Source organism: Marmota monax, unplaced genomic scaffold (genome assembly GCF_021218885.2).
Source record: "Marmota monax isolate L192 unplaced genomic scaffold, Marmota_monax_Labrador192_F-V1.1 WCK01_AAM20220418_F8-fsc00291, whole genome shotgun sequence".
Taxonomy (NCBI): Eukaryota; Metazoa; Chordata; class Mammalia; order Rodentia; family Sciuridae; genus Marmota; species Marmota monax.
In genome coordinates this window covers 123,464-147,565 of record NW_026693329.1, presented here as the reverse complement: position 1 = coordinate 147,565, position 24,102 = coordinate 123,464, and the positions used below count along the sequence as shown (strand labels likewise).

The 24,102-nt window shown below is 56.1% G+C and overlaps 1 protein-coding gene across 5 annotated transcripts; it reads right to left on the bottom strand.

Moving 5' to 3' along the window:
* Nucleotides 1-643: 643 nt before the first annotated feature.
* Srebf1 (sterol regulatory element binding transcription factor 1) lies at nt 644-22,646 on the bottom strand. Of its 5 annotated transcripts, none has more exons than XM_046456737.2 (19): nt 22,423-22,646; nt 8,096-8,527; nt 7,554-7,723; nt 7,326-7,463; nt 7,008-7,229; nt 6,348-6,462; nt 5,877-6,100; nt 5,464-5,665; nt 5,172-5,350; nt 4,689-4,950; nt 4,436-4,602; nt 4,066-4,234; nt 3,495-3,609; nt 3,107-3,216; nt 2,889-3,021; nt 2,529-2,694; nt 1,931-2,131; nt 1,721-1,829; nt 644-1,336 (listed from the first exon to the last, which is right to left on the bottom strand). In XM_046456737.2, the coding sequence occupies exons 1-19, from the start codon at nt 22,511-22,513 to the stop codon at nt 1,107-1,109; spliced, it is 3,435 nt and encodes a 1,144-aa protein (XP_046312693.1). In that variant the 5' UTR covers nt 22,514-22,646; the 3' UTR covers nt 644-1,106. The 5 variants fall into 5 exon arrangements, with proteins under 5 accessions (XP_046312693.1, XP_046312691.1, XP_046312694.1 ...); XM_046456735.2 differs by having other exon boundaries at nt 7,548-7,723; nt 22,423-22,645; XM_046456738.2 differs by having other exon boundaries at nt 5,877-6,097; nt 22,423-22,645.
* Nucleotides 22,647-24,102: the final 1,456 nt, after the last annotated feature.

The following is a 24,102-nucleotide window of genomic DNA, read 5'->3' as shown; positions in this document are numbered from 1 at the left end:
ATTGTGTGTATCGAGCTGTTTCTAAAAGATGTTTATTTTCCTTAAGAGTAAAAAAACAGTCATTGCATTCAGAAAAAAAAAAAAAAGTCAATAAAGATACAAGATTGTTTTGGAAGTCTGCAGCCCATGGATTCTGACCAGATTCTGCTGGGATTCGGGACCAGACTTTAGGTGCGGGGGTGATCAGGGATTCAGCCCATTTCTGGAGAACAGGAGACACCCTCAGATGGCCTCACCTGCCTATGTGACCTCAGATTCTGACTGATACAGGGTTTCTCCGAGGACAGATAGGAGGAGGTGAGGGAGCTGAGACACTCCAGACATACTGGGAGGCCCAAGTTATAGCTCCTGTCAAACAGGCCCTGGAGGACACTGTCTTTCCAAGTCACCCCAGACCGAGTCAGGGCCAGGAGTTTCAGGGACAACTGAAACCATCAAGGCCCTAACTGAATACAGACGAACATTTGGCCCAAGATCAGTGGGATAGGTCAGCTAGGGGTCATAAGGTCAGGAGGGGGTAAATACTGTCCTATGAGGGGTGGAGGATGGGAGACCTTGGCATTGGTGCTGAAGAAAAAGGCCCTAAGGTGTGTGGTCAGCATGTCCAGCACACATATTCATCCCCAAAGGAACAAAACCAAGGTTATAAATAACGTCATTTTTTATTCTCTGTACAAAACTTAACCTACGAAAATAAAGTTTGCAAAAGTAGCTCATGAGCCTCCGAGGCAAGGAGGCTGGCCCACCCGGGCCCACCCATCTACACTATGTACAAGTCTCCCCCAGAAGGGAAAGAGGCACCTTGGGGAAGGGCCCCCCTCAGCTCAAAGAAAGGTACCCCCTCCTCCCTCTAGAAAAGCGAGGAAAAAAGCCACTAAGGTGCCTGCAGAGCAAGGGCGGTGGGGGGAACGCGGGCGGTTCGGCTCCTGTAATTCCCCGATCGGCCACCAGAGGTCAGCACCATCCTGACGGCCGCTTGTCAAGTTGAGGAGCGGGCTTTGGTGGTAGGTTGCGCCTCCCGCTTCCCACCCCTCAGGGACGGAGCAGCCGCGGGTGAGCCGTGGAGACCGGGACACTGAGACCGTGGAGGACGCCACGCAGGAGGTCTAGCTGGAGGTAACTGTAGTCCCACCACCCAGGCGCATGAGCATCTGCTGGCAGTCGTGCAGAAGCCGGTGATCGCCCAGCTTCTCAAGCGTGCGAGCCGCCTCGGTCAGCATGCCCACGCGCTGCCCCGGCGCCGAGAGGAAGCCGGGCGGCAGGTAGCAGGAGGCCAGTAGCAGAGCTTCTGCGTGCTCCCGCCGCGTGGGCCGCGGGTCCAGCTCCCCCGCCGCGCCTGCACACACAGGGCTGCATCAGGGGCGGGGCTATCTTACTGTTCCACCCTGTGGGCGGGGCGGTCGAGGACCAGCCCCACAAGTCACGAAGGTTCTCCTCTGCCCACGGTCAGAGGAACAGATATGGAGCCCGTGACTACTTTCCCAGTAGAACACAGACTCAAAGTCACAAATGCATTGTATACCGCAAATGGTGTCACCTCCAGTGGATTTCAGCCCCCCCCCACACACACACACACTCTCACGCCCACCCACATGCAGTCATCCCCAATATCCGTCACACCCCATCTGAGCCCTTCCCACCTGGGCGAGGAAAGGGGTAGTGGAGAGGGCTGCATGCTGAGCCAGGGCCCCCACATCTCTGTAAGGTGAGCCACCCTCACCTTTGCCACCAGGACCTGCCCGCCTCCTCAGACTGCGGTCCAAGAGTTGGTGTGTTCGGGTAGGGCTGGCCCCTGCCATCAGCCGGGCTGTGGCCTCGTGTAAGAACACCTGGGAGGGGCAGGAGAGTTGAAGTTCGTCCCTGCTCTCTCCCTCCTGGCAACTGTTGCTTCATGTCCTCACTGTGAGGTGGGGGGCCCACAGGCACTCACCCTCCTCATGGCAGGACGGAAGCTCTGTGCCAGACACCTCAGGCTGCTCAGGTCCCTTTGGAAGCCACGTAGCTCGAGGGCAGAGGCCTGGGGCCCGCTGCCAGCACCCTGAGCCACCTGTGCTGAAGTTGGGGGCTGCTGCTGCCTCCACAGGCTAGTGCGGACCACCAGGAGCAGGTCACACAGGAGCAGCTGCATGGCCTGGGGGTGGCAGGTAGGGAAGGCAGGGTCATGAGAGGGCTCCAGCTCCGGGAGGGAGGCTGGGGCCAGCGCACCAGGGGCCAGCTCCGGGCTGCACTGCTGAGGCACTGCACCCGCCATACACGCGCAATGCATGTGGGGCCACAGCCTCTCCAGGCCCCCACGTCACCACCCACCCCAGGAGCAGCCCTCCAGGGAGCCCGGCCAGGCTGCCCCACACCCTTCCTGGGCATGGAGATTCAGCCCAGACAGGGAGAGTCACTCTTCCCTAGACTTAAACTGTAGCCCAAAGCAAAGTCTCCAAGGCCCCCAATCCTGAGCTCCTTGGGCGAACCCCAAATGACTGGGGAGGAGAAGGCAGTGACCCAGACCAGCAGGCCCCCAGCCCACCCCTCACCTTGTCAATGGAGCTGCCAGTTGGTGTGGTGGCCAGGCTGTCCCTCAGGTACCCGCTGGCCTTCTCACAGATGGCCAGGTTGGCTGGGCCAGACTCTGCCTTTCCACGACCCAACACAGCCCGGGCAGCCTTGAAGGAGTGCAGTGCCGCCTTGGGCAGGGGTTTCCTGTGGGGGCCAGAGCAGAAGAGTGCCAGTCAGTGAAGGCCCACCCATCTGCCCTGACTCTGGACTTAGGGGAAAGAAAGCACAGTGACCCTGACCACACAGAGCAAAGGCGGGTGCAAGTACAGTGCTGAGGGGCCAGGAAGGGAGGCGGGGGGGGGGGGTGCGGGGCAGGGAGAATCTGGCCTGGCACATACTCGGTCTCCTGCAGGGCACGGGGCAGATGCTCCACCAAGGGGTAGAGCCGCTCAGCTGCCTCCTCATCCCGCCGCAGCCAGTGAATCACCACCGCCGTCAGTGAGCCCCACCACTTGGCCACGGGGTCTGTGCCTGCAGAGGATGGAGGGGTGCCCTGAACCTTCAGCCACAGTGTCTGGGCTGAGCAGGGAGTCCGGGGCAGGGGTCTCAGGCTCACCGGTGGTGGCAGCCATGCTAGAGCTGATGGAGAAGCTGCACGCAGGAGCCCCAGCAGCATCAGAACAACTGGTCAGCAGCTGCAGGTATCCGAGGGCATCTGAGAATTCCCTGTGGCAGGAGAAGACTGGCTGTTAGAACAGATGGCAGGGGTCCTGGGAGTCCTGTGGGACTGCTGGTCCTACATGCCTACCTGAGGACAGCCTGACCCCATGGCTCTACCAAGGGCCACATTCTGCCTGGCTGGTGGGGAAAACGAGACCAACACAGGCTCGGGGGGCACCCAGCAAGTGAACAATAGTCCCAGCTCTGGTAATCCACACAGATCCCTAGACATGGTCATTCCCGGACTACATGTTGGTGATATCTGGAGGCACAGGGACACTTACCTGTCCCCATCAGCTGACCCGGGGCTGGGGTTGGGGCTGGGCTGGGCCACAGAGTTCAGTGCACGCTCCAGGAGATGTTCACGGAAAAGCTGTGTCATCTGGGCCAGGGGGTCCACTGTGGGTAAGAGGGGGTGAGTGAGGAGCCCACCCCCCACTTTACATCCACCAAGGCCTTCTTCCTGAATGGGCGGGGTCCACCCCGTTCCCATGGCAAGTGCCAGCTTTGGTCCTAGGAGTGGCCCTTACCATAGGCAGGTGGAAAACGGCCTAGCCCCTGCACACTGGCTTCAAAGGCGCCACCCCTTCCCTGTCTCACTTCCTCACTCCACAACGAGGTGGCCCGGGGTCGCCTCTCAAATCAACTGTCATCCCTCTGACCCATATGTTGCTTCTGAAGAGCCTCAACTGGAACAGAGGACCAGCCAGGCCTTGAGTCCCCACAGCCCTACAGTTACAACCCACATAGGGGGGTAATCTGGGGGGAGGACATCCAGAGATGCAGGGGATAATGAGGGACAGGAATGGGGGATAAGGCACAGGATGAGGGACAGGGGCAGGGGTGAGAGAGCACCTGGGTTCCCGGCCAAGCTGTACAGGCTTTCCCGCGGGGCACTGCGCACGGCCCAGTCCCCATCCACGAAGAAACGGTGGCCCACGGGGTGGCAGAGCCACTGCATGGCAAGAGGCACTGAGCCACTCTGTGCCAGGCAGGCCTGGCGGGCGCTACTCAGGAAGAAGCGCTGTGGGGGAGGGGAGCTGGGCTGTCACACTGGCGCCAGGCAGGGACTCAAACCCAGACCCCTGTTGAGACCCCAGCTGGGCCTAGAGCCCACCTCGTAACCAGCTGCCACCTTCTGTGCAGCCCCATGCCCAGGAACCACGGGAAAGAGCTGCAAAGACAAGCCCCCAGCCCCGTCCCCACCAGCCTACCACCCACTCACTGTCAGAAAGTGCAGGACCCTGGGCAGACTGGTCTTGACCCTCAGGGCAGCTGCCACATAGATCTCCGCCAGCGTTGCCATGGACACAGCATCCCCCGCACACTCTGCCAGGTTCAGAGCACTCAGTGCCAGGTTGGTGGCAGCCAGGTGCCCACCCGTGTACTTCCCTGGAAAGCAGGTGGGGCATGAGGCCAGGAGGCCACGTGAGGCAGCACGGTGGCGCCCCTCTGCCCAGCTCCACGCCCAGTCATACCCATGGTGTGCAGCTGGTGCAGCTTATGGTAGACGAGGGCTGCATCTCGGGCGCTGGTACATGCGTCCGCCCTCAAGGTACAGTCCCTTCTCAGGCCCCCAGCATGGCCGGCCAGCCAGCGGCCCACCCAGAGTCGCTGCAGCAGGTGGCGAATGAGGTTCCAGAGCAGGCTGCAGGCCAGGTCCAGGTGGGAGGTGGGCAGGGGCCTGCCCAGTGCCTGCAAGGCCAGCCACAGCTGCTGAGCAGCCTGGGTGAAGTCCCCCTGGGAACAAGGAGTTTCCAGGTGAAAAATGATGTGGCCTCCGAGGGTCTCATTCTGTCTAGGACCCAGGAGTCAGTGAGAGTCTGGAGGAGAGCAAGAGTGAAGAACGGGGCAGATTCATGGTGCACACAGAAATCAGGGAGCCAGGGGCTTGCTCAGCACCTCCTAGCCTGCAGGCCCTGATGCTGCCCTGCCCACTCTCTCCCCAGCTAGTCCCTTACCCGGGCCAAGTCCAGGTCAGCCTGCTTGCGATGTCTCCAGAAGTTCACAGCAGGGCCAGAGTGGGGCCGTGTCACCGGCTCCCCACAGACAAAGAGAAATGCCAAGAAGGCCAGCACCACTAGCCCATTGACCAGCCAGACCACAGGGGGCAGCAGCCACTGGGCCCAGTCAGGGACATCTGTGGACAGAAGGAAGGGCTGGGCTCCCAGGGAATCCAGAGACCCCAGTCCACAGCCACGGGTCTACAACCCAAAAGTCCCTCCCAAATATCCCCGGGCTGGCCTGTCCTACCTCTGCCCTCGGTGCCCAGCATGCTGCGCCCAGAACTGTGGTGGATACCCACAGTATCCGAGGGGCCAGGAAGCGTCCAGCCACCCAGCAGGGAGGCCAGGGGGTTACAGGACAGACAAAGGAAGACAAGTGTGCACAGGGCCAGGCGGGAGCGGTCCAGCATGCCCAGGCTATGGGGAGATGACAGCTGTTCTGGCTTCACCTGGAGGTGGAGGGCAGGAGGTGAGGACGCAGCTGGACAGCCCTGGGGAACACAGGGCTACAGGAGGAGTCGGGGCCCCACAGGGATCTGGGCCTGTTTTTCTGTCTATGAACTGGCAGGTCAGCTCCTTTAGGGGCCTCTCCCTGATCCAGCCCTAGGACTCAGAAGAGATCCCCGGGAGAGGACAAGGGGCAGTGTTGCAGGACCCAACCTGGCTGTCCTCAAAGACTGGGCTGTCAGGCTCCGAGTCACTGCTGCTGCTACCACTGCCACTACCCCGGCTGCCAAGGGACAAGGGGCTGCTCTGGGAGGGTGAGCTGGCATCTGAAGGTGGTGGGGTCAGTGTGTCCACCAGTTCAGTCTTCACACCCTCCATGGGCACATCTGTGTTTCCTTTACTGCTGCAAGTGGACACCAGATCCTTTAGTGATTCTGCTGGCCAGAAAGAACAGAGCTGGGGTGAACACCAAATATGTCACATCAGAGCTCAGGGACCTAGGGTGGCGTAGGGTGGGGTGGGGTATGGCCCAGGTTCTAAGGAACGGGGAAACTGGGACAGGGCTGGTTACTGCACAGCCAGAACTGAAAGTGGGGCCAGGGCTGAGGGGAGGGCCTACTGGAAGCAGGGCCAGAGCCTGGGCAGGGTGTGGCCAGAGGCAGGGGAGGGGAGGCCAGGACTCACTGCTCTTGTGGGCAGCAGTTCGCAGACTTAGGTTCTCCTGCTTGAGTTTCTGGTTGCTGTGTTGTAAGAAGCGGATGTAGTCGATGGCCTTGCGCAAGACAGCAGATTTATTCAGCTTTAGGGGGCAAGAGAGAGAAAACAGTTGGCTAGTCAGGTCTGGTTGCGGGCAACCTAGCAAGGGAGCACAAAGTTACTTTGCCACACAGTTGCCTCAGGACCTCTGCACTTATTCCTTCTGCCTAAAATGTTCCTGTGCAAATATTCCCCAATAGTACCTACCTCCCTCTACCTCCCAGGCAGAAATAAGGATTAATATCTAAAACACATACCGCAGGTCTTTGCTCATGTATCACCTTACCAAGGCCTTCTCTGATCACCCAATTTAGATTTGCAATTCTTACCATATTCTTCCTGCCCTATTTTCTTTCCTGGCACCATGTGGGGTCCTTGAACACTGACTTACCTATTTTGGTAAATGTCTGTCTCCCTATTAGAATGTCAGTTCCTTTGGGCAGGATTTCTGTCCCTCTTGTTCACTGCTACACAACCAGGCCGAGCATACCCTCCCACGCACTTTATCTCAGAGGCCCTCGGTAAAGTGTAACCAGTAGACAGGGCTCTGGTTGCCCCAGCCTGAACCTCTGCAGGCTCTGCCCGCACCTTTGCCTCGGGGCCCACCACCAGGTCCTTGAGTTCCACTATCTTGTCATTGATGGAAGAGCGGTAGCGCTTCTCGATGGCATTGTGGGCTGTGCGCTTCTCGCCACGGCTCTGGGCTGAGCCCGCAGCCTTGCTGCCGGCTGCCAGCCGGTTAATGGGCAGCTTGTCAGTGTCCACAACCAGCGGGACTGTGGCCAGGATGGTTCCACCACTCATCAGGGTCTGCAAGGCCAGACACAGGTTACCAGGAGGACACGCACGTGCACAGGCTCCCCCCCCCCCCCGCCCCGCAGCCTCTGCCCAGTCCAGACCGCCCACCTGCAAGGGCGCCGTCTGTACAGCTGTGCTGGGGGCCAGGGAGCTGATACCCGCAGCCTTCACAGTGGCCCCCACATCTGTCTTCATGGTGGTCAGGAGCAGGGAGTCTGCCTTGATGAAGTGGGGCTGCAGCAGGACCTGGAGTGGCAGAGGCCTGGGCCATAAGCTGTGTGTAGGGGCCTAGGGCCACCACCTTCCCACAGCTTGACCAGACCCCCTCACCGGGACCTGCTGGATCTGTGAAGTTACAGTGGTCGTTCCAGGGGCCGCTGTGGCTGTCAGCAGCTGCTGGGGGGCCGTACTCTGGACCTGGCTATGCAAGGAGACAGGTGGGACCCCTGGCGGGGAAGCCAGTGGCAGGCCAGGCAGCGGCTGCTGGGTGCTCCCAGGAGGGGTCCCTGCAGAGACAAAGCCTGGGGCTGCGGGCAAAGGCTGCCCTCACCCACTTTCAACCTGCCCTTCAGCTCTGCCATCGTATGGCCCCAAGTGAGTCATGGTCCCTATCTGGAATATTCCCATATTTTCTATTGGGACAGGCCCTGCCTAGGATCTGATGCAAATGTGCCAGCCAGGCCTCTGGTGGGAGGCAGTACTCCACCCAGCACCCAGGACAGAGAAATGCCGCTAGCAATGGGGCGACCCAGGCCGCACAGTGGACACTCAACTTCTAGAACCTGCAAATTCCTCCACTAGGACCATGACTGACACTTCTTCCTGTGTTCCTGGCAGCCTTGTCCCCAATGTCCCCTCCCTCCATACACCCCCCTTACCTGCTGAGAAGCTTCCAGGAAGGTTGGAGTAACCCAACACAGGGGCTGAGTTGAACTGTGGGGGGGCTGAGGATGCAAAACTCTGGGGCAGGAGGGTCCCCGACAGGGGTTGTGGGGTAGGGGGCTGCAGGATGGTTAGTGGCACTGGCTCTTCTTTGATACCAGGTCCAGGGGAGAAGGGGGACACAGATGGGTACATGTTCAAGGGGGTGGGTGCAGACTGGGGAGGGGACAAAGGTGGGGATGCCGCCTTAGGGTCCCCCAGGAAGGCTTCCAGAGGGGAGCTCAGTGAGGCAGGAGACGGAGACAAGCTGCCTGGGGAACTGGCACTGGGGCTGGCAGGCTCTGTGTCCCCTGCCCCACCCCCAGCATAGGGTGGATCAAACAGGCCAGGGAAGTCGCTGTCTTGGTTGTTGATGAGCTGGAGCATGTCTGGGGAAGAGAGAAGAGCATATGAGTGGAGACTGGACCTGAGCAGGGCCTGTTTGTCTGCTCCCTGATCACCCACAGCTGTTCGTGTGGGGGTAAATCCACAGCAACAGGAGCCACCTACACAAGCCAGCACTCTCGGACAAACAGCCATCTCTCAGACACGTGTTCAGCGACATCTGATCCAGCATGTGTGTCCAACAGCCCTAATAACACTAGACAGGGTGGACACCACGAGGCTCCCTACCCTGCCCCACCACTCGTCTGGATTGAGCTGGGGTCAGATCTGAGATTACGCCTTTCATGGTCTGACCCCCTACCACAGCCCCATGTTTGCCTGATCGTCTGACAATATACTCAGTCCATCGCACACCGTGGGCCCACGCTTGTTCATTCATTCATTCATCCATTCATCATTCAATAAGCAGGTACCAAGAGCCTACCCCATGACAGGCACCGTGAACAAGACAAAAATCCCTGCCTAAGCCAAGTGTGGTGGCACATGCCTGTTATCCCAGTTATTTGGGACGTTGAGGCAAGAGGATCCCATGAGCCCAGGAATTTTGATGCCAATCTGGGCAACACAGCCAGACCCCATCTGGGGGAAAAAAAAAAAAAAAACCTTGCCCAGAACCAAACTTTCTGGGGAGCCAGGGATGGCCTGTATTTTAGCGGGGGTCTTGTTTGTTTTATTTGGCTTAGTGCTGGGAACTGAACCCTGGACCTGGCACAGGCTAAGAACTGCTACACCCCCAAGCTCCTATAGGTTGATGTAGACCACAGTAAACTTTCATTCCTATCTCCGTGGGACAGCCACCTCTGAATCCCTACATTCTTGCACATCTACAATGTGGATTTGAAGTGGCACCAAGTGATTGCCTAGCAGGTGACAAGCCTTTCCAGACAGCCTCTCCTGTCCTTCCAGGCAGTCCTCCATTACCACACACTCCAGGACCTAGCTTGGTGAAGAAGTGCCCACTCCACCCAAGACAAAAGGGGTCCATAGGCCCAGGACAGACTTGTTCCAGCACCACTTGGGCCTGTATTTCTCAGTCTGTGAAAACAGGGCATGCCTCAAGAGCCCTAGCAGATCCAGTTCTTGGAAGGTACCTGGTCATAGGACTCAGAGGTAGAAGGCAAGTGGGTACAGGACAGAGAGGGTCTTCATATAGTTGCAGTGGGCCCCATTCCCACCTACTGGCCATTTCTGGATTCTTTCCTCAAAGCTGCCCAGCAGGGTCCTCTAGACACAGAATCTAAGACTACTGAGGGGTAAGTGATGATACCCATCCTCTCAATTTGCAGGGGGAATATATAGGTGCTGAGAAAGGAGCCCCTGAGAAGGTGGCAAGATGGCCTGTGCCCAGACCCAGCTGTGCAGTCACGGCCTACTCCTCCTGGGACAGCCTAGGATCTCCAGAGAGGGCCAACCAAGAGGGCAGACCTCCAAGAGAAGCCCAGGTCAGAGCAGGGTCCTCACCCATGCCGAGAAGAGTCCAGAAATGGCCAGAAGGGTAGGCCTGAATCAAGATCCAGGTCTACACTGGGGCCACCCACATTGATGGGGCTAAACTGCACTCATAATCCCCCTGACATTCAGCTGCAAGAAGGTATTGCGTAGAATGTGGTGCTTCCTTCTAAAGATGCAGAAACTGAACAGTAGAGTTACTAGTCTAACAAAACTAAGTCCAGACCAACCTGACCCCAAGGCCTCTACCCCTACTCAGAAGTTTAGCCCACCTATCTTGGAAGCAAAAAATGACACCGAAGTTCAATAAGGGCCACAAGCATTCCAAGAGCATGCAGGGGATTCAAACCCAGGTTCACAAAATGCCAAACCTCTGCACCTTTCCCTGCTGTACCAAAGAAGGAAGCTGCTAACACTAACCCATTCCTCCGCTGAACAGACAGAGACTTGGGCCTGAGCCAGCTGCTGGCCACATAGCCAACCAGTGTGTCTTTGTGTGTTCTGGGCACAAACCCAGGCCCCGCTGCAGCCAAGTGGCCTCGAGACCCAGGTCTGGCCATTCAGGGCTTTGGTTTCCCCTCTATAAAAGCAAATGCTGTCTGTCCAGACTTCTTCCTCCTCGTACAGACTGGGACATACTCCCTGCCTCAGTCCCAGCCTGGCCAAGGGCCCTCTTCCCGAGCTGGCAACTAGCAGCCTTACTGGCTCAGCCCAGGGCCCTCTAACCCACTCAGGGAGGCCACCTACTGGATCAAAGGGTTCTTGGGAATCCATAAGCACAATCCCAGGGTCCTAAAGTATTCAAGTCCCCCACCCTGAGCTTCATCCCTGCCTATCATCTCTGCTGACCACCTGCCTACCACTTGGTTAGGGCTTGGGCTACTCCCCTCCTCTCACTGCGTCTCAGTTTCCTCATCTGTACAACAGAAAGGATTAAACCCTTTTTGGCAACACTGCCTGAAGCTTTGCTCAGCAGAGTGGAGACAACATTGTCTACCCACAGATGCCAAGGCAAGAACATCACTCCAAGAGGGAACCTGTCTAAGGCCATCAACAGAGAAAGAGGGCATGGCAGACTCAGCTTCCCTGGATCCTCAAAAAGAAACACTTTGTGGGCCCTTCAGATTTATGCAGATCATAAAGTCCTACCGTACTTCTCATTGCAGGACTCCCCCTCCTCAGCCCACTTCAGGTGAGACCCTCTTTATAAATGGGGGAAACAGTCTCCCCAAATAGAAATTGACAATCGTAGACAGTCCAGGACTCCCACTTTCTACTCCTCACAAGAAGCAGGGCGACCCAACAAGTCTATATGAGGAGGAAGAAGTCTGGACAGACAGCATTTGCTTTTATAGTGGGACTGCCTGGCAGACAAGACAACTGGCCCTACCGCTTGCCTCTTCCTGACCCTGCCCGGAGAAGGAGATACGGGGAAAGCCACTTAAACCCCATTAGTGTAACCGTCCTGCTGTTGCATCTCTGAGCAAACCCACTCCTCGGGCTGCAGAGGGGACTCACGGGGTTGGAGGGTGGTCTACCATCTTCCCCCGGTGAGCCGGGAACTGGTGCGCCCTCTCCCTGAGGAAGGGGCCTCCACGCCCCCTCTGTGAGAACCCGAGACGGTGACCGGCAGCGGAGGCCAGAGGCAATGTGATAAAGGAAACGGAGGTCTTCCAACAAATACCTTCGAATGTGCAATCCATGGCTCCTTATTGCGCGCCCCCCGCCCCCTCGGGGCGTCCAGGCGGTTGGCTCTGACCGCGTCCCCGCGACGACTTCACCTGTCAAGGCTCGGCGGAGTTTTAAAGCCGGCTGAGAGCTTCAGAGAGCCCCGCCCCGACCGGCCCTCAGGCCCCGCCCCCAAAAGAGGCCCCGCCCCCAGTCCCGCCCTCCTCGGGGCCGCGGGCCGGGCATGGGGTGAGCGCGAGCGACCAATCAGCAGCAGTGCCGCCGCCTCACTAGGGCCCCGCCCCACCCCGACGGCGGCTGGGCTCGGGTTTCACCCCACGGCGCTGAATGGGGCCGGGGTTACTCGCGGGCGTCCGCCTTTAACCCGCTCGGCGCCAGCGTCCGCCGGGGTTACTAGCGGTCATCCCCCTCACTAGCTCCCCGCTCCTCCCATTACCACTTCCGAGAAGTGCCGCGGAGCTGGGGGTCGGGCAAGGGAGGACCGGGCAGGGATGCAACGCCCCGAGCTCTGTGGTTACAAATTGCTAGCTCACCCTGAGCGAGCCTGGACCGCTCAAGCCTCAGTTTACTACCCCGGGAAATGGGACAAGGGAAATGGGGCAAGCTTATCTCCCGGTTTGAAGGACAAAAGTAAGAGAGAGAATATGTGGCTCTGAATTAAGACCAAGGACTCCCAGATGTTACCCGCAGTGGGTACAGGAACCTCTCCCTTCAGGGGCAGCCCCTGTGTGGGGCTAACCCCCACCTCAAGGAAGGGTCTAAGGATCCCAATCCAGAAGACCGCCTAGGGAAAACTGCAGCTTAGAATAAGCAAGAGAACCTCCTGCCCCAAATTTGACAATCCAGGGTCTACTGACTCCCAGCTCAGACGTCCCTCTGCAGTCAGTGATGTCTGCACACCACTTCTGGGTCTCAGACCCCAGTAGGTATCAAAACTGACTGACTCACCATCATATAGGCCTAGGAGACCAGGACCCAGTCCCTGAGACCCTTTGTGAGAAAGGCAGTGGTGACAGGCTCTGAGGGTTTGTAGCGGGGTGGTACCTAAGCCTGTGTCCCCTTCTGTCAAAGGTAAAAGTTCAACACCACTCAGACAAATACCCAGAGCTTGGCTAGCAGCCTGACAGCCTCAAACTGCAAGGACAGTCCCCATTCTGCTGCAACGTGGGAGGGCGGAATCCTGGCCAGGCCAGCCCAGTGTCTCAGCAGCTCATGTTGGGGTGCTGGGGTCTCTTGGGGCCCCAGATCTCTCTTCCCAGTTTCATTCACATACACCTTGCCCCCACCACTTTCCCAGGTTCTTCCTTCATGGCCTCGTGGGAGGTTCCAAGGACAACAAAAGTCTTTTCTGGCACCTCTACCTCCCTCTCTGGTCAGCCTGTGGGTGCTCACCTGCTCCACTGCCAACCCCCAACCCCCCAACAAAAACAAAGCATTGCTCTTGAAAAAGGCCCTGAGCTCAGGTGAACAAGTCGAGGAAGAGTCCCAGCCCAGCAGGACATAGGGGGCTGGGTTCCAGGCAGGAGTCTCCCAAAAGTGGACTCCCCCAACTCGGTCTCTTCATGACTTTGTTCCCCAGTTTCAAATCCTAGAGTGTGGCAGGACCCGCAGGCAAATGCCCATCTGAAACTCACCCGAGACAGAGGACTAGAGCCACCAGAAAGTCCCATCCTCTCCACCCTTTTTCTTTCTTATTTCTGCCACCTCCCTGCTCTGTCGACACCCCCATCCTATCTGGACTGAGGAGGAAGGAGAGAGAGGACAGTTGCTCACTGACCCCCTGAGGCGCAGGACTCAGGGAAGGCTCCCAAGAGGAAGAATTCGACCCTGGTACAAAGGGCTGGTCTTCAAGCCGAGGGCACAGCTTAAGCTAAGCAAGCTACAGGATCAGGGCACAGAGTCTGGGTTCCCTTAGGCACCTGGTGGCTTGTAAAGGTACAGCCATCCCCTGGAACTTGTGGCCTGGTTAGACCCCACCTCACTCTTCCCTGGAGCCAGATTTGCTGGCCCATTTCTGTAGATGCTGATGGCTAGAGGTAAGAGTAGGATGGAAACTTGAGAGCCAGCCCCATAGCTTCCCTCTAAAGATGTAGCCAATTGAGGGATCTGGAGCCATATGCTAGGGCCTGCTCTTCCTTCAGCCCCTACTTGCTGTGTGTCCTGAGGCAAGTCACTCCCTTTCTCTGAGTCTCTAGGCCCTGTCTCCACTCTTCAAATCTCCAGGGATGAGGATTCTGGGAAAGCAAAGTGTGCAAAGCACCCACCACCCAATAAGGCCTCAACAAAGGTTTCCTCTGCACCAACTGGAATCTCTAGAACTGGAAAGTCAAGTAGTGTCTGACCCTTGCATTATTCAAGTCTAGGCTCTATAACAATTTGACCGAGATTCTTTTTTTCTGGGGAATTAACAGGGCTAAACTAGGGTGAGGCAAGTGGGACACCTAGGTGTCCCATTAAAGGGAGTACCTCTTTTGTCTCACCCCAGGTCAGCAGGACAGTTAAGTCCCAGTTCCCTAGGAGTAGGACAGTTAAGTCTCAAAAGGCACACCCATGGTGCCCAAACTGTGGACCATCTGCTGCTGGGGAGCTGAGCTCTGGGCTGCCCGTGGACACTGAGAAGCACTTTTGGTCTCTATACACTCTCTGAACTGAGGGAAAGGGGGATGGCCCAGTTCTAGGCCTCAGTGGGTCCAGATGCTCTCTGAATCCTCCATCTTCCAGGCTTGTGAAGCCCCTCCCCAAGCCTGAGCCTTCCTTTTCCCCTCCTCTCCTGCCCAGATTCTACCAAGCTCCTACAGGAAGCTGGCTTGTAAAGGTACAGTTCAAAAGATCCAACAGGAAACCTGAACCCCTCCTGGCTCTACCTCCAAGTTCCCTCTGAAGGCCAAGGAAGAACAGGCTTTAACGACTCGGGCCTATTCATGCTGTGAATCAATCCATGAACCTGCAGAGAGCCCAGCTCTGACTATCACAGAACTCTACAATCTGTCCAACCCACACAAGTCCCTGAACCCCAGACATGTAAATGAGGTGGTCAGCTCAGGCCTGCCTGAGCATCTGAGTGGAACCTGAGTGAAACCAGGCCAGAAGGGAGGAAGGACATCCTGGAGAGAAGAAAGAGCACGTGTAAAGGTCCTGAGGTGGGCACGAGCTTGATGGGATGGCTGCAGGGAAGGGAGTGGTGGGCAAGAGAGGCAGCCATGGAGTCGGGATTCCAACCCAGGTTTGTCTGGCTCTTTCACCTAGGCCGTAGACACTGATTCTCAGAGATTTGCAAATGGTCCCATGCAATGCAGATCAAAGGTTCTGTGAAGGGTAAATGGTGTAAATAGTGTCAGTCCGAGGAGCACCGCCTTCAGGGGAGAACACAGGGTGGGTGGCTCCCGGGACCCTGGAGCACGCCATCTCTGCCTGGCGATGGAGGTTGCAGGGCTGGGGAGGAAATGGCACTTGCCCATCACTCCAGGGAGCACCAGCTTCGCCTGCCTGAACCGCCCAGAATCCTTCGGCTCCCACCAGCCCCTCCTTGATCCTTCTGATCATTCAGATCAGCAGGTGCTGGCACCCTCTGGCTGTATGCAACATGTATGCAACAGGGGGACAGGCTGCCCTTTGTGTGCTCACAGATGCCCCAAGGGCACAAGTGTGCGCCTGTTCTTCTTGGAATGGGATGAGCCCTGGTGCACCTGGTCACAGGCCTCTTGATGGATACGGAAACCAAGGCTCAGAGACTCGGTGCCTGGGGTCCCTCTGCTGCCAAGGTGGGATCTGGGACTTCAACCCAGATCTGCTGAGCCCAAGGCCTACTCTGCAGCCCTAGCCTGCCAGGGCCAGGAGTGAACCTCAGCTCCAGCCTGATTCTGTCCCAAGCTGCCTTGTCATTGGTCCCAGCTTGGGAAGTGTGTACATAGTGCAAGAACCCAGGGGAAAAACACAGAGCTCTTTATGGGTCGGCTGGGCACGGCCTCCTCCCTGAGGCCTTCCTAATCACTCCCCACTCCCAGGACCCAATGTCCCCACCCCTCCCCATGCCAAATTCAGAGCCAGGTTTCTGTTGTGCTCCCTCAAGGCAGAGCCAATATCAGAACCAGTTCTGTGACCCCAGCCTTCCCCAGCACAGGCCTGAGCACAGTAGGAATACCTGTTGGGTTTGCGTGGACTGCAGTCGGGCTCCGGCCAAGAGGTCCCACTGAGCCCAGCTCCTGCAGAGCCTCGTTCTCCCTGCCTGCTCTCTGAACCCATCTTGTTCCTTAATGCCACTGCCCAGGCGGTCCCCTCTGCCAGGAATGCCCTTCCCATTATTCTCTGTCCACCTGGCAAATTCCAATTCCCTCAAAACATACTCAGATGTCACCTCAGAATCTCCCCTCCTCTGGACCTGGCCATATTGTCCTGTAAAACAGTTACCCGTCCTCTTTCCCCAGGGGCTCGTCCCTGACCTACACCAGTGATCCTTAATATAAGCTGTAATATGGTGATTAAGCAAGATGTCACTCAGCACCGGTTCGACAGTTGGTCTCAATCGAGGGCGGGGTGCAGTACACATTCTTGTCATTCCAGAACTGAAACTCAAGGGACCACCCCACAAACTGCCCCTGATTTTATCCCAACCTGGGGTCTTCCCTTATTATTATTCCTAGACTCAATAGCAATGCTGTGGCTTTCTTATAATTTTTCCTCTCCCTTTTGGGTTGTTTTAAACCTGAAGCAAAGACAGCGTGTGTCATTTTAGAGTCATTTTGCTTTCCAGGAAAGATAAATTCCTTGGGCTGGCGTTGTGGCTCAGTGGTAGTGTGCTCGCCTAGCAAGCAGGAGGCCCTGGGTTCGATCCTCAGCACCACATAAAAGCAAATAAAGGTATTGTGTCCAACTACAACTAAAAAATAAATATTTAAAAAAACAAAGAAAGATAAATCCCTTTACAACCATGTCTGCAGTGTCATCTATTTACTCAGCATCACCAGCACTAGGTTTTATTGTTTTTAATGTACTTTTAGGTGCTCTGCTCAGTACCAGAGTGGTGTGACTGAAACCTGAAAGGCACTTCATTTGCATTTCCAAGGCCACCTTAATGTGACTTAACCAGGAAACTAACAACTGTGGTGGGAGATGGAGAAACATCTGCTCCACTTCCCACAACAGGAAGTAAGCTTCCTCAGCTTCCCCAGCTGGCCCTCCGGGGAAGCAATCCAGGGGCTTGGCCTCCTATCGGTGGCACATCCCCTCCACTCCCGGTCAGCTGCCACTGGGCCTGGGTCACACCAGGCTGGCAACTGGAGGGGCTGAGAGTGAATCCCTACCTGCACAGTGCACAGGGACACCATCTCCTTCCACCTTCAATGGATAAGGACAGGGTGCTTGTCCCTGCTTGGTAGTAGGGGACGCCTAATAGACCTGTCTCATGCAGAGAGCCAGGACCAACCCACGGCCAGTGCTCAGAACTGGAACCATAGCCTGGAACACTCTGGAAACTCCTAGCACAGGCTCCTTGGAGAACTGTTGCTAACATTTGTTGAGCTAAATATATCAAAGTCCCCAGTAAGTGTTCTATACGGTGGTAATAACAACAGTAACTGGCACTGTTGAGGGCCTACTATGTGTCACGCGCTACTTATGCTTTTGACCTAAATTAGCACATCTGATCCTCACAAGTCCAAGAAATTTTCTAGTACTCTCCCCCTTGAACATAAAGGTCAGAGATAAGAACCTTGATCAAGGCTCTTGCTCAAGGTCACATAGCAGGATGGACTTGAAGAGCTTTGGGCTCCACCCCGAGCCTGGTAGGAACAACTTGGAGGTGCAAGGTTTGCTGGGAGAAAGCTTGTGGGGGAGGTCAGTTGGGAGGAAAAATCTAGGGGAAAATCTCCAAGTCACAAAATTTTGGGATTGGGGACAGGCCCCCCGACCCTGGCCCACTGCTAACAAGCCCTGAACCCAGAGGGCTCCATAGCTGGAGCCAGCTCTAAGGCTCCCTGCCCTCTTGCCAGGAGCCCCTGACATGTTTTAGAAGTCCCCACTACCCCCAACTACCTCTGTGGGGTACATCGAATGCAGGGCTCATAGGATGATAGGACTGTGAAGTCCCTGCCAGTCCCAGGGTCAAAAAGCACATATGCAGGGCATGTGGCTGGCAGGAGACAAGGCCAGAGACACTTCCAACCCAGGCTATACCTGTCAGCAGGCAAAGTCCAAATCTCAGGCCTCTACCTGGCAGCAACCCCTGCTTGGAGCTGACCAGGTCTGACCAGGTCACTCGAGATGTTTGTGTTCAGCTAAGTAACTGTCGGGCAAGAGGTAACTCCCAGTCACCTGGCCACCTGCCTCCTTGGGCCCATTCCCAGCACGGTCCTCTGCACTCCCCCAGCCCTGCAGCTGCAGAGGAATTAGGACTGAACTCTCAGGGACTGAGAGACAGCAAACTTGATAGCCACCATTTCCTGTTTTTCAAAGGAGGCCCCTGTGGTTCAGAAAGACAGGATACTTTCCCTAGAGAAAGCAGTTCATGGCCATGTTGGGATTAAAGGTAGATCAGATACCAAGAGGCAGAAACAGGCAAGGGAAGAGAGAGCCTCTCAGGCTCTCCTCCTGAGGGCTCTGCACATGGAGGTGAGGGAGAAGGGGTGGGCTTGAGAGGTGGGTTCTGAATGGGTGGGCAAAGTCATGGGGGGAGGCAGGCTTGGCAAATCTTGCACATCTTGAATGCCATGCTGAGACAGCAGAACATTATTGGAGGGGCACTGGGGACATTTATGCCCAAAGCTGGGCAGTAAGCAGCCTAGAGTTGTTTCCTAAGGAGTGCTAGTGCTTGGTGGGACTAGAAAGAAAGTTGAGATACCCTAGGGAGAGGTGTGGGCAGCAGGGGGCCTCCAGTGTGCCCTCTCCACCAGGGTGGGTCTGGATCCAGAAAGCAGTCAAACACAGGCTAGAAACAAGGCCCCCCAGAGGTGGGGTTGGACACAGAGGGAGGGACATCAGGCCAAGGAGAGCTCTGCTCACTTGGGGTGAGGTGGCACTGGGGTGGGGGAGCTGAGATGAGACCCAGGAGGGCCTACCAGGAGGCCACACTTGATCAGAGCTTGGCAGATATCTGGGGTCCGAGGGACAGGGCAGACATGAAGGTATTCAGACAAGAGAGTGAATGAGTCTCATCAAAGACTTTGGGCTGCCCACAGCCCCCAGAATGACTCCTCAGACTCCTCAGCTGGGCCTAGTTCCCCTTCCTGGCCCCCAATCACAATTCTGTCTCCATTCAACTCCTCTGCACTTTTAAACTTGTGCAAGATCTGATAAATTAATCCTCAGCAGGGAGGTGAGGCCTGCCACAGGCTTAATAATAATCCTCAACATGTGTAAGGGCTGCTCTCCTTCCTTCTCTTTCCCCAGCCACCAGGGACCCCAAGCAGGGAGCAAGGAAGGGAGAAGGTGGAGCTCACCTGAGGTCAGGGTGCAGTGGCTGGGCTCAGACCCAGAGCACACCATCACCCACAGAAACGAGGCCTCCAGGTGGCAGCCCCACCCCAAAATCCACTCACATGACAGAGGGTTTGGAGGAGGCAGGTGGCTGGGCTGGGTGAGGCTCAGGGCCCTCAGCTGGCTCCCTCGTGCCAGTTTTCAGTCTCTTGGCTCTAAAGCCACTCCAAGCCCCTCTATGACCCACTCCCAGGACCACAGAAAAAAATGTAGAGCACATTCCCCAACTGGCCACTCTGTCTTAGGAGCCCAGCAGTTGAAAGCTCAGGAGCTCTGGAGCCCAGAGCCTGGGGCTGAATCCTGGCTCTGCTGTGCCTATAAGACCCTGTGACCTTGGGCAAGTCATTTTGCCCTATCTGTTCCTCAAGACCTTCATCTGGAAGATAAAGATCCTAAGTTTACCCAATTGGGGCGGTTGAGAGGATTCAATGAGATCATCAACACAGAGCCTAAGTGCTCAGTCCATAAGATCCTCCAGCCCAGCCACAAGAGGAAACTTCTAGCACACAAGTCAACACACCCCACTCCCACCCCTCTCCCCACTGCTGGAGGCAGTGGGACTCCTCCTCCTGGGACTCCAAAAGCTCCTCATTCATGCCTCAGGACACCTGGGCTTAACACCCCCCAACCCACCTCTCTCTACACCAGCTCTAAGCCTGGTAGAAGTTTGGAAAGCGCCATTCAGGCCTATAACCAGCAGTTCTCCCAGAGTCTCATCCTATCATCCTATGGATCTGGGCAAAGATTGGCCTCAGGGTGCAGCACAGTTTATGGAACAAAATAATCCAGAATCTAGATGTCCATCAACAAGGGATCACGCAGATAAATGAGGGAACTTGATTGTTCTCTGGCCATTGATGTGAGCCAAGAGGCTTCCAATCTGCTGTGACCAATGGATTCTATTGTAATTTATTAAAAAAATATATGTGTGTGTGTGTGTGTGTATATATATATATATATATATATATATATATATGGGCTGGGGTTGTGGCTCAGTGGTAGAGTGCTCACCTGGCTTGCATGAGGCACTGAGTTTGATCCTCAGCACCACATAAATGTAAAATAAAGATATTGTGGTCACCTAAAACTTAAAATAAATAAATAAATAAAATAGAGTCATGGTTGTCTGCAGCTGGGGAGAAGAATGAGGGGGAAATACAAACAGGCACAACAGATCTTACAAGTGTGATAAAAATACTCTACAACTACTGATGGTTATACAACTCAGTAAATTTACTAAAAATCACTTGATGCATCTAAAACGGCACATAAATTATTATTTTTTCTTTGCTTTTTATGATATGTAAATTATACCTCGATAAAGTTTTTAAAAAGTGGATGAAGAGTTTGCAGCCATCTTCACACACACACAAGCAGTAAGCTGTTTATCTCTGGGTGGTGGGTTTAGGAGAGATTTTATTTTATTTTTGCTCACCTGTGCTTCCAAATTTTTCTACAATGGAAAACAATGTGTTGTATCGTAGGGTGAAAAAACAGAAAATGTGAATGCAAACTGAGAACTCCTCTGGTAGAGTGGAAGACTTGGGCCCCATCCCAACAAGGGCCCTGGTTGTCACCCACAATGGCTGCTCACACCAATGATGCTTCTTTTCCTATTTTTTATTCTTTTTGGTGCTGGGGATTGAATACAGGGCGCTTAACTATTGAGCCCGCCCTTTTTTATATTTTATTCAGAGACAGGGTCTCGCTGAGTTCCTCAGAGCCTTGCTACGTTGCTGAGGCTGGTTTTGAACTTGCAATCCTCCTACTTCAGTCAACCATGGCTCTGTCCATGAGTCAGTGGGAAAGGTAGAGGCCTTTGTGAAGGACCAGAGGCCTGAACACCCCTCAGCATCAGCCACCCCCCCCCGCCCTCATTTTTCTGGAAGGCTTAGCAGGTGAGAGGGTTTTTGCAAGAGAGCAAAGGAAGTAAGTAGTCTTCAGGCTCAAGTCTGGACCCCAATGCCCACATACTGGCACTCTAGGGCTGTGCCCACTGGGCCCAGAGCTACAGAACTGCTAGCTGAGTCAGTAGGGCAGGATTTGGGGTGGCTTAGTTGGGTTGGTTTTGCCAACCCCAGGGTGGCCGCAGTCTCCATGGACATGTCCATCCAGGTTGTGAGAATTCAGGCAGCTTGTGCTTTTTGTCTCAACTTCCCCTTCAATGAAGTGCCAAGTAGCTGGTGTTTCTAAAACTCCTGCACAGCAACCGTGAAGGATAATCTCCCAGAGGGATTCATTTTTCACCATCTAGAAAGTGGAAGCCACAGCCTCCTAACTGGCACCTGCTGCCACCGTTAGGTATAACCACCAGAGTGTTTTATGCAGTTTAAGAGGCTGGAGTGTGACTCAGTGATAGAGCCCTGGCCTGGCATGGGGGGACAACCTGAGTTCTTTCCAGCACTGAAAAAAATTTAAAAATGGGTGCAAGTGGGCACCACTGCTCTGCTCTGGTCCTCAATGGGCCAGCTCATCCCCTGTAGGCAAACCCTCCACTAACCCTCAAACTTAGGTCCTTCCTCAGGGACCTGGCCTTGGCCTTGGCCTTGGCCTGAAAACATTCTTCCCCATTGGTCCCAGGGCTCAAATCAGTCGGAAGAGACCTCTCCAGACCGCTGGACCCAAAGTAGCCACACCCCTGCATCACCGAAGTGCAACTAAATACCCGTCTGTGGGTTTCCTTGGGAACTCTTGTACTCCCCAATAAGAGGGACAGCCTGGATCTGTCAGCCCTCAGTGCCTAGGCCGGGATGGTATTCTGTAGATGCTCAATAATTTGCACGGAAGCTACTGCGATCCTACACCTGTACTTCAGGGGAGGGGAGGACAAGAGACAGCGCCATGCGCATGCGCAGGAGCTCCAGGGCCGAGCTGAACTCTCGGCCGGAGGGAATGACCGTGAGTAACCCCCGCTGATGTCACGGCGGGGGCGGAGCTTCGGCGACGCCCGGGTCCCAAGCTCTAGCCTCCGCCGCCGCCGGACTGGGGACGCGGTACAGAACCCCGGACACCTAGAGACGCACGTGTCCCGACCCGAGTCGCCAAGGGACCCAGCGAGGTGTGGCCCCCGAGGGCCCGCACCCCAAAGCGCTGCGCGAGACACCAATGGCGGACGCCGGAAAGGCGGGACCCCAAGGCCCACAGCGCAGCCCAGAGACGTTAGAGAGCCCCGCGTGCACAGCACCGAGCCGCCGCCCGCTCCGCAGCGCCCTGCGCGGGCCGGGGAGACAAGGCCCGAGTGCCGCCCGTGCTTCCCCCTGTCCTAACGAACCTTCCATGTCGGTCAGCAGTGTCGTGTCCAGCTCGCAGAGCTCGGCCAGAGCCTGCTCCAGAGCCGTCTCGCCGAAAGATGGCCCGTCCATGGCGCAGCTGCCTCCTCCGGGCGGCCCGCCGGGGCCCGCCGCCTCGCTTGGCCGGTCCCTGGGAGCGCCGAGCTCTCGCGTCCCGCCCTGTCCTCGGTGGTGGCCCGGAGGCCTTGAAAAGTTCCTCGGAAACTGGGTTTCCCCGGCAGCAGCTCCGCTGGGCGGGCGAGGCTGAGGCGGGGCTAGCGAGAGGCCCCGCCCCTAACAGTAACGGCCTCGCCCCCTGGGGAGAGCCGGGTGAACCCCCCCTGCTCCCCAGACTGCCCTATAAACCTGTTCTCAGAGTGCCTCCCAGTCATCCCGTAAATCCAGCCTCCCGCACAGCAGCCTTTGGCAGACGTGCCCATTTCCAGAGCAGACCCTAGCCTGGGCCTCAGTTCCTCTAGCACCTAATGAAAGGGCTGAGTGGAAGCCCCAGGACAGGGCCCAGAGGTCTCTGGACTGCGGAGGGCAAGGGAGACCCTACAAACCTCACTTTCTGTATTTGACTCTTGAGAACAAGACAGACTCTAATCTGAGGTACGAGTCATGGCTCTTCCAGACCTGCTTTGTGGCTTCAGGCCAATTACATCACCACTATGTGCCTCTGCTTTCCTCCTAACAGGGATCTAAAGATGCCTCTCCAGGGGCTGGCTTGGAGGTTAGGGATGATGTGGAGGAGGACTGTGAGATCAGCACAGGAACCAGAAGACTGGCCTCCAGAGAAAGGGAGTGATCAAAGGGAGAGCCTAGTAGAGGCTACAATTTCCCATCCTGTCTTAATCTGGTTTCCTACCAGATCCAGCCATGGAGGCAGGAGAGGGGGTTGGGCTTGAGGGCCAGCAGCTTCTGAAGGAAGAAGCCAGTACCCAGATGACCTAGAGAAAGTGACCAGCCCAAGGTCACACAGCTACTTAGGGAGCAGCAAAGTTGGACCCTGCAGGATTGTCTGACTACAGATTTGGTACATGTTTCTGGGATCTACCACCATGAGGAAGAGATGGACTCTGTGTTAGACCTAAGCCCAGTTATCCTGGACCATGACAGGCTGGGCAAGTTCTCCTGGTGGAGGAGAAGGCTGGAAGTGAACCCTGGGCCCTATGACAGGGACTGAGCCAGGCCAGGCAGGGGAGAGGAAGGGGTCCCTAGAAGGTAGACTGAAATAAACCAGAACTGAAATTCAGGTATCTGAAAGTGAGCCTCCAGAGGTTTGCAACAGAGAGTAACTTGTTGGGGAATAGTCATGGAGAATAAGGGCTTGGAGCCCCAGGCCTCAATGAGACAGCCATCCTGACAATTGCTGGGCCAACCCCAGATACAGCCTGTCTGGACAAAATTAGTGCTGTATTTTAGAAGGGGGTGGGGTGTGTAGGCCAAGAGTGGCCAGAGAGGCCCAAGTCCCTGGGGCTCAGCCTGGATGCACAATCCTCTTTGTTCCTTTCCTGGAAATGGCTGCTATGGAAAATTACCCAGAACAGGATGGCCAGGAGCCCTGGGGGTCTCCAAACCACATCTACAAGTAGCCCTGCTCAAGATGAGCCTCTGCTAGGGAACACAGGGAACACAGTTGGCTTCTCAGTCCATCCTTCCACCCGCCTCTCTCCTTCGGT

What these genes read in the sequence shown, in the direction of transcription:
- Srebf1 (XM_046456735.2), bottom strand. Translation starts at nt 22,513, where the DNA reads ATGGACGGGCCATCTTTCGGCGAGACGGCTCTGGAGCAGGCTCTGGCC. An exon ending in GCACCAGCTGCACACCATGG is followed by an intron (nt 4,603 to 4,688) that starts GTATGACTGGGC and finishes CCTGCTTTCCAG; the next exon opens with GGAAGTACACGGGTGGGCAC. An exon ending in TAGCATGGCTGCCACCACCG is followed by an intron (nt 3,022 to 3,106) that starts GTGAGCCTGAGA and finishes CATCCTCTGCAG; the next exon opens with GCACAGACCCCGTGGCCAAG.